At 45.5% G+C, this 8,369-nt stretch overlaps 2 protein-coding genes across 5 annotated transcripts; one reads left to right on the forward strand and one right to left on the reverse strand.

Moving 5' to 3' along the window:
• The first annotated feature begins 412 nt into the window (after positions 1-412).
• On the forward strand, positions 413-5,436 carry LOC131135116 (uncharacterized protein SYNPCC7002_A1628-like). Its single transcript, XM_058081029.1, is given in 8 exon segments — positions 413-469; positions 471-536; positions 890-1,049; positions 1,511-1,704; positions 1,825-1,975; positions 2,048-2,164; positions 2,223-2,365; positions 2,433-5,436. Coding segments are annotated over 8 exon segments (912 nt in total). The 3' UTR covers positions 2,457-5,436.
• trmt9b (tRNA methyltransferase 9B) lies at positions 2,844-8,369 on the reverse strand. 4 transcript variants are annotated; one of them, XM_058081028.1, is made up of 4 exons: positions 8,077-8,369; positions 5,974-6,155; positions 5,732-5,905; positions 2,844-4,434 (listed from the first exon to the last, which is right to left on the reverse strand). In XM_058081028.1, exons 2-4 carry the CDS (start codon positions 6,128-6,130, stop codon positions 3,569-3,571), a joined length of 1,197 nt encoding a protein of 398 aa, XP_057937011.1. In that variant the 5' UTR covers positions 6,131-6,155; positions 8,077-8,369; the 3' UTR covers positions 2,844-3,568. The 4 variants fall into 4 exon arrangements, with proteins under 4 accessions (XP_057937011.1, XP_057937007.1, XP_057937008.1 ...); XM_058081024.1 differs by having other exon boundaries at positions 5,974-6,231; XM_058081025.1 differs by having other exon boundaries at positions 8,073-8,369.

An 8,369-nucleotide genomic window follows, 5' to 3' on the forward strand; every position in this document is an offset into this window, starting at 1 on the left:
TAGGCCTGATTTGTCAAATGTCATCATTTGACATTAGTTCAATAGTTTACTGGCATTTCTCCTCCGCGCCAGTAGGTAGCAGCAGAGACGCAGGGTTGCCGCTTACACAACTGCCGCCATAAACAAACCCTCGTTTACTTGGGTTGCACAATATTAGAGTTCTCTCTTCTCTCGACCACATGGAATAAAGTCACCCGGCGAAAAAAAATGACCTGCATGAATCAAAGCATCTCCAAAAGAAGCCTGCTTGTGTTCTCTGCGGCGGCCACCTTCTCCCAACGATGTCTGTTCACAATCCAAGTAACTGGTCGTATATTTAACCATCGAAGATGCAGCAGCGAACACGCTATAATAAAAGATGGCAAATAAATTGGTGTTGTTTACCTTTTAGGTCAGGCAAAAGTGCTGCTCGATGCCGATTGTTCATCACGATGAGTACGTGTGTGACCTGCCTGCTAACCACAGGTTCCCCAATGGCTAAGTTTCCACGAGTCTTGCATTGTTTAATCAAGGATCAAATCATTAGCGACAAACAGGTGAGCCGCCATTTTGATTTGTCACTTATTCTGACAGTTGACACTTATCAGTAATGTGATGACCTAAGCTCAGTTAAAGTAGTATTACTTTTTGTTGTTATGATATTATGATTAATAAGTGCACGGTGAAGTGAATATTTAATAGTAAGAATGTTTAAATTAAGCCAGTGAATGATTAGCCTTTAGCTACTACTTGGAACTTTTCTTTTGAATTGTTGAAAAAATCTGGTCACAGAAAAACAAATGAAACTCTGGTTAAGTGTATCATAAATCAAGTACAGTGTGTTAGCATTTGCCAAACTGGAAACTGTTTTTCTCTTACTTTCCAGTTTGGTGTTTTTTCCCCCCAGTAGGTGTGGACGCCTGAAGTGGCTTCCATTGAGATGCTGCGTGGCGTCCACACAGACGACTACCTGGACAAATTCATCAACGGCAAGGTCAGCGAGAGCGACCAAAGGAGGACAGGATTCCCTTGGAGCGAAGGCATCGTAAAACGCTGTCGATATGAGACAGGTGAGAGTAACCTCCATCTACAAGATACATTTTAGATTGTATAATTTCCTCGTCTTCAAGTGGAAATTGTGTTTGTAATTATTTTCACAAGTCGAGGGGAAATGTCCCACATGTCCCAACCATCTCACTCTGGCCTCTGTGACTTTATCTCCAAAAGGGCCTCTAACATGTAATGTCCCTCTGATGTACTGATGTGAAACATTTAAATGTGACAGACATGCACAAAACTACCACTGTAGTTTCAAGTAGTGAAACAGACCTGCTATTGGCTGCCATCCACGGTGAACCCTACCTCTCGCCAAAGTCAGTTGGGATAGGCTCCAGCATACCCCAGCGACCCTAGTGAGGACAGGCGGCATAGAAAATGAATGAATAGTGAAACAGATTTAATGTCTCAATGATAGTTTGTGCATTAATGAACGCATTTAAACAATGACATAAGCTATTTACTTTTTGTACAGGCGGTACAGTGCTCGCGGCGCAGCTGGCTCTGCAAAGGGGTCTGGCCTGCAGCACAGCCGGCGGGACTCATCATGCCTTTCCCAGCTATGGCTCCGGGTTCTGCCTCCTCAATGATCTGGCAGTGGCGGCCCGACACTTGAACAACCAGTCGTGCAAGAGGAAAGTTCTGATTGTGGATCTGGATGTGCATCAGGTAGAGGGAATGTCCAAGTACTTAAAACACGTTACTCAAAATAAAAGTATTGGGACACAAGGCTGTTTCACATACACAAGATAATAGTAATTTGCATTTATTCTTGTTTTTTTTTTTTAGGGTGACGGCACTGCTTTCATCTTCCAAGACGAGCCGCTTGTCTTTACTTTCTCCGTGCATTGCGGTAAAAACTTCCCTCTCCGTAAACAACACAGTGACCTCGATGTCAGTGTTGAGGATGGCCTCGAGGACAAGGAGTACCTGGCCACAGGTAACACAGGACATTCTTACAAAGACAACAATACACAATTTCAATGTTCAAGTGATACCTTTTGCGACACAGTGGAGGCTTACCTTCCCTGGGTGCTGGAGTCTTTCCGTCCCGATCTGGTCCTGTACGACGCTGGGGTAGACCCTCACTGTGAAGACGAACTGGGAAGACTCCGCCTGACTGACCGAGGTTACACATTACTTATAAACCCCGTAGAAGCTTTTAGTCAACCCAGTGATCTCTCCAGGGATATATGAGCGAGATCGGTATGTGATGAAGACAGCGCTAAGCAGAGGCATCCCCGTGGCAGCAGTCATCGGAGGGGGGTACTCGCGAGACATCGACAAGCTGGCTCTCAGACATTCCATCGTCCACCGAGCGGCAACTCAGGTGAACCAGACATTTGCGTAGATACACAACTGTCGTATGTCTTACATCAGCGATCTCAATGTTTCAGATTTGGAGGGAGCACAGGATGTAAATCATTGGCACTACAAATGGATCATCAGGAGACCTACATTATTCATACCCTAGCCAAATTGTGAGTTAAAGGGACTTTTATTTCTTGAACACATTTAAGTGGAAATGACATTTTGCAAGAGCCAGATTTTGATAAAAGCAACATGGCCACAATTTTTATGCTAGAAGTTACCACAATCCTTGTCCTTCCACAAAAACCTGTTTGTCTCATTTCCCGTTTCAACATAAATATGCAACACGTAAGGGTGGGTTGCTTTTGAGATCATACCCTTTCCAGGTACATTAGGTATACATGCACAATGCATGAGATCCAATATAGGAGCATCAGAACTCCAAACTTAACTACTGTATAAAGAAAGATGTGGAAGCAGCCAATTGAACAGTAATATTGTTTTGATGTATCAACCACTGCACAACAGAGTCGTACAGAGCAAAAACCTTTATTAAAAGAAGAAAAAAAACTCTTTACATGAGTGTCACGCAAACAAAACACCTCCTTGGCACAATGTTTCAAGTTTTGAAAAGTAATTGTTGGCGTCAAGCAACGACATACTTGTGGTACAGTGCAGTGTTATTCACAGTATATGAGGCAGTCCATCGCTATGTTCTACTTCTACACGGGACCACACGAGAGTACACAGACGGCAACATCAAGCATTTATTGGGGTGAATGATAGCTCCACATACATGCAGCTGTAAACCAGACTTTACGATAAAAAGCCAAAATAAGTAAAAAAACAAAAAAGCATTAAGACGTTAAAACGTTGGCTTATTAAAGTCTGAAGAGGAAGCCTAGACTATTAATAAATTTAAAAAAAATACACGCAACAGCGACTCAGGGCGCTACTGAAATGAACACTTCATACACACGACAATCTGCTGTGCACGGTCCACACAAAGACAAACATTCCAAAGAGAATTTTTTAAAAAGTGAACAGTCGTGCGTTGCAGCCACGGAGTCATTTTGAGAACTTTTTCTTATTCATTGTAAGAATAAGTTGTGTCATTCAGCGACAATTCCAGGAATCGTCACCAACCAGCGGAATAAAAACTGTGCTAAAACCCAGAGGCAGACCATTGGAATACATAAAATTAAAAAAAGAATCAGATTTTTCACAGCTCTACTTTCTCAGCCACCACGCACCAGTTGGCATGATCGAAATAAGCCTGTTGGATGCGGAGTTCCTCCACATGATCGTTGATCAGCTCGGCTAGCTCCCCTTCCCTGAAGACATGATAGTACCTCAGGCAGGAGCCATCCACCTGAGGACTCTGTGTGCTTTCCTGCTGCAGCCCGTCATCCCCTTCCTCGTCAGCCTCCCTGAGGTGCTCCCTCTGGAAAGGGACGAGATCGGGCAGTGCCAAAGAGCCACACTCATGTGCTAAAGAGACACTCCGGTTCGCTTTCACGTCTGGGTCTTTGGGCTCCTTGTGCAGATCTGTGCTCGAGTCGAAGACATCCTCAGATCCGATGACAGACGGAGGCGAGAAGAAGCTGGAGAACTGCTTGATGAGGCCTCGCCCCCGCAACCCTGCCGTGAACCCCCCATTCTCCACCCCCGTCGACGATAAAGTGCTGAGCTCTCTGGAGGAAGAACGAGAGATGGCCAAGCTTCCAAAATCGAACACAGAGTCCAGGGAGCGGGAGAAGAACCAGAGCTTGTGTGTGCTCTGCGAAGGTGCTGCGCCAGCGAGCTCCTCATCACCCATGGAGGATGTGCTTCTGACCTTCCTGTGCTTGTCACCGCCATCTATGGCTTCGCTTACGCTCTGTGCCGCTGCCCTCCGTCTCGGTTTGAAAGTGGAGGGCCAAAGAGGGTTGGGGTTCCACGGAACGAAGATGTCCTGCTTTTCAAATTTGCGACGCTTCTGCTCCATTGCCCACACGTAGATCATGATGCGTCCCCCTGCTCGGAGCGTGCGAGCCATCTCTTTTATTGCTCGGATACGACGTTCTTTGGTGGACAAATGGTGGATGACTGAGACAGAAACAGCCATTTGTCTGGTTAACCAACACATTGTGTTAACCTGAACAAGAGATTACAGCCATACATTTACCATACCATTATTTAAATACTTCATGAGAAGTACCAGTCAAAATAACCTAGACGGTTTCTCCTTCAAATGCATGACAAAGTGTGCCCAACATTTGGAATTCTAAAGCAATCTTTTTAGAGAGCAACCAAGTTGGGCTTTAAAGGGGACCTACGTATTATGCTTTTTCCACTTTTCTGACCTATAAATGGAGTTAGAATGTTGTATTCTCTTGTTAAATGATGCCATAGTTTCAGATAACGATGTTTACACATTTGGAAGTGAGCCCTGAAATAAGTTTGGGATGGCTTGTTTGGAATTTCTAAAGACCCCACCATCAAGCACAAGTGGTTGGAGTTCCTGATTCCCTAGATAGCAAAAGAAATGAATTTTAAAAATCGGTCAATGGCATTTGTGTCCAAACACTGTTTTGTGAATATGAGCCAGTATGCAGCCTTTCCAATGTTATGTCGTGTGAACTGAGCAAGCGGTAAGTGACAATTTTTCAGTGACCTAACTGTTTATTTTGTGCAAGTCATGTAGCTAATAGCAGTTTCCCACCGCAGTTAGTAGCCATATTCGGTTACCAATGTTGTAGAAAACCTAACGCTGAAAAGCCAGACATCTTGAATTAACCTCTTTTCTAGAGAAACTTCAGACTGTCCAGCCTCTACTTTCGGATCGGAACACACATGGCTGTATGCAGACATTTTAAAAACCTAAATCGCCGTTCATTATGAACTCCTACACTGTTTGCAGCTAGCTGGAACTCCTTTTAACTACTCGCTAGCGTGACCAACCACAGCGGAGTAGGCCGTGAGTGCAATACATTAAAACAGACCGTTTGAGGGAACCACAGTGCTGGTTATTGTGTGTAGCTGCTCTATAGGAGTCCACAACTTAATACAAAGGGCTGAAAGATTATCATAATAGGTCCCCTTTAAGGTAATTACACCTCCAGTTGCAGTGTCATACAACAGCATATACAACCATTCTTGATACAAAACCATCAACAGAACATCAACCATCAGTAATCATGCCCTTTAGTGCAGTAGATCACAGCTTTGAGGGGAACTTCTTGAGTAAATTCTACACACTCCTGACTAGTCGGTAGTGCACCGATATTAAATGTATATCACACTAATGAACGTCAGACAAAGCTCTTCATGATCAAACCTTAAGATATTTCCTACCTGCTCAAATGCAGCTTTAACAAACAAACAACAATGGTACAGTAGTCACCTGCAATGGAGAGCACAGCATCAAAGCAGCCGTCTCTGTAAGGCAAGTGGAGCCCGTCGCACATCTGGACCTCATGTCCTCGACTCCAGGCGAAGTCCACCAGGGGGCGACAAACGTCGCAGCCCAGCTTGAACACCTCCTTGTTGATGTCGAGGTACTTGCCATTACCACAGCCTGCCGACATCAAAACCAAGATCCATGACGAGATAAATCAATAAGCTCTCGGGTGTTAAGTTACCCACCGATGTCGGCTACGATGCTCCCAGGGGGCTGGTCCAGCAGGAACTGTCGAACCTTGGGCCAGGCCTTGTAGCGGCTGTCATTGAAATAGGGAGCAATCTTGTCGTAGACGCTGTGCACATGGTCTCGTTCCAGCTGGCTGGCAGCCTCCTCCATCATGAGCAAATGTCTCGCAGCATCACGCCTGCGGGAAGGGGAGGTGAATGGGATGTAGCACTTCATTTAATGGAGGCGGCCACATTTAAAATGTCATCAGTAGCCTACAGGAAAAAAAAGGGCATATTAACTGCAATTAATGCCAAGTTGGCGCTGCGGCGAGGAGGGAGACGGATGTAAAAAAGGTCACAGCAGAAGTCCTCCGTCTACTAAAGTACATGCTTGAGCTGAAGGACAAATCTGTAGCTTGTTACTGGAATTGGTGGCAGATATAAAACGTCGGCTCACGTTTATGCCATCGCGGTCACCTTAGACGACATTCAGTGAGGCTGAGGAGGAGATTCAAACGATGTGGATCGAGTTGCAGGTTTATTGCATTACTCCTCCAGCACTGCGGGACCCTCCATCACGCTGTTTGCTGCTACATTTGGACAGTATGAAAGAGCCACCTGTCTTTTGTATTGGATATATCATAGTGGCTTTTTCACAACACTAATTAGCAATGGAGGATAATCTGCATGGTGGAAGACAACCACGATGCATCCCACTGGGCATCCCCCCAGTTGGATTCACTTACTGTCACACAACAAAAACGATACTGTATTGGAAAATATCCGATAGCAATGCCAATAATTCCCCTTTGAGTGGCCGGTTTGCGTTTTCATGGTAACAAACTGCCAAACGATGCTGCTGGTATCAAAAGAAAAAAATGGTAGCAGCACATGTTTTTTGGGTGATTGTTCTTTTCTGGAAGCAACCTCCTTGGTCCCAACTGACATTTCTGTCAATGGTAGGTAACTGAGTAAACACACAATTATCTTTCCATCCGTCAATTAGTGCACAAGGGGCTAATTTGTTACACTATTGCGCCACGATCTATTGAGAGCTCCACAACCTAATGATGCAGGGTGTACCCTGCTGATGAGGTCACCCTGTCATCAGAGACATTCGCCCGACACATCCTTGGTTGTTGTGATCCGGCCCTTTGGAACATTAAACACTCAACATGCACTAGGAACACACAGTGCAAATAATTCCTAGTTGTAAACAGACGGCTGATGGATGCAGAGCCCTCCACCGGCCTGTTTGCAGAGTGCTGCCCTTCGCATCATCTCATCCAAGTGGAAGGAAAACATCCCTTATGTAACGCTGTAATCTTGCATCCTTCAGTGTTGCCTGTCTTCTATTCTGCCAGAGTGTCCCCCCCCCCCCTCCTCCTCACTACAGAGAGGTGCTCATTATGTAATCGGCAGCGGGGAGGCTGCCTCAGTCTGACAATAGCAACTGAAAATCAAAAGACTGCAAATGTGGACTGCTTTTAAACACAGCAAGCCACTTTTAGTAGTAATACGCAAGTACCTTGCCAGAAACTCAAGGACACTTTACAAGTCGAGACACAATAACAAAGAGTTAAAAAAAAACAAAAAAAACATCATGTAACAAATGACATACAGTGTAGAATCAGTGAGGGAAGCTGAGTCAGAGGTCAAACCTCAGTTGTGCTGTAACACCATTATTGTCATTTATGACTATGATTGAACAGCCTGGGCTGCATAGTCATGCTGCAAACGGTGGCTAAAACGTGCTCCGCCGCAGACAAACAGGTTTATCCATCCAATGTGCCTGGAAGTCATGACTCAACCTGACTGTTTAAGTAGGGCTCATTGCTGCAAGCATGTTGGCTCCGCAGTAATAAGACAGTGCAGTTGATTAAAGCTAGCTAGGTTAATTAAGCAGATGCGGTTTCACAGAAATGCATTATAAGATGTTATTTAGTTTCAGGTTCAATGCAATGTAATGGCATCCATACAGGTTAGGTTCCTAAAGCGCCACAATCAAATCCTCTGGCATTCATTCAGTCACCCCAAGTGTCGCAGACTGCACCAGCGTTCAACTGAAGCCACACAATTGCAACAAAAAATGTAACCCACCCCCACCCACCTACCTACCACGAAGGGCTCAACAGAAGTAAGCAATGTCAGGCGGCTTGTTGGGAGGCCGTTGCTCGGGTCGCTGGAGGTTAACTTCCCGCTCCCTAATTGGTGGCTCTGCCACCGGGCGGCCACGCACCCGCTCCCCAAGGCACCGGGCACATGTTTGCACGTAAGCGAGTCTACGTCACGTCAATCGAGTGAAGAATCGAGTCGCCGCAGCCGCTGCTGTGCGTGACCGCCCGACGAGAACTAACCGCCGGACGGCTTTGTAGCCATCCTCATCATCATCATTTCAAGCTGAGGTGAAC

Source organism: Doryrhamphus excisus, chromosome 8, assembly GCF_030265055.1.
Source record: "Doryrhamphus excisus isolate RoL2022-K1 chromosome 8, RoL_Dexc_1.0, whole genome shotgun sequence".
NCBI lineage: Eukaryota > Metazoa > Chordata > Actinopteri > Syngnathiformes > Syngnathidae > Doryrhamphus > Doryrhamphus excisus.

What these genes read in the sequence shown, in the direction of transcription:
- trmt9b (XM_058081024.1), bottom strand. Translation starts at nt 6,193, where the DNA reads ATGAAGTGCTACATCCCATTCACCTCCCCTTCCCGCAGGCGTGATGCT. An exon ending in GAGCATCGTAGCCGACATCG is followed by an intron (nt 5,906 to 5,973) that starts GTGGGTAACTTA and finishes TGATGTCGGCAG; the next exon opens with GCTGTGGTAATGGCAAGTAC. An exon ending in TGCTGTGCTCTCCATTGCAG is followed by an intron (nt 4,435 to 5,731) that starts GTGACTACTGTA and finishes TTTCTGTCTCAG; the next exon opens with TCATCCACCATTTGTCCACC.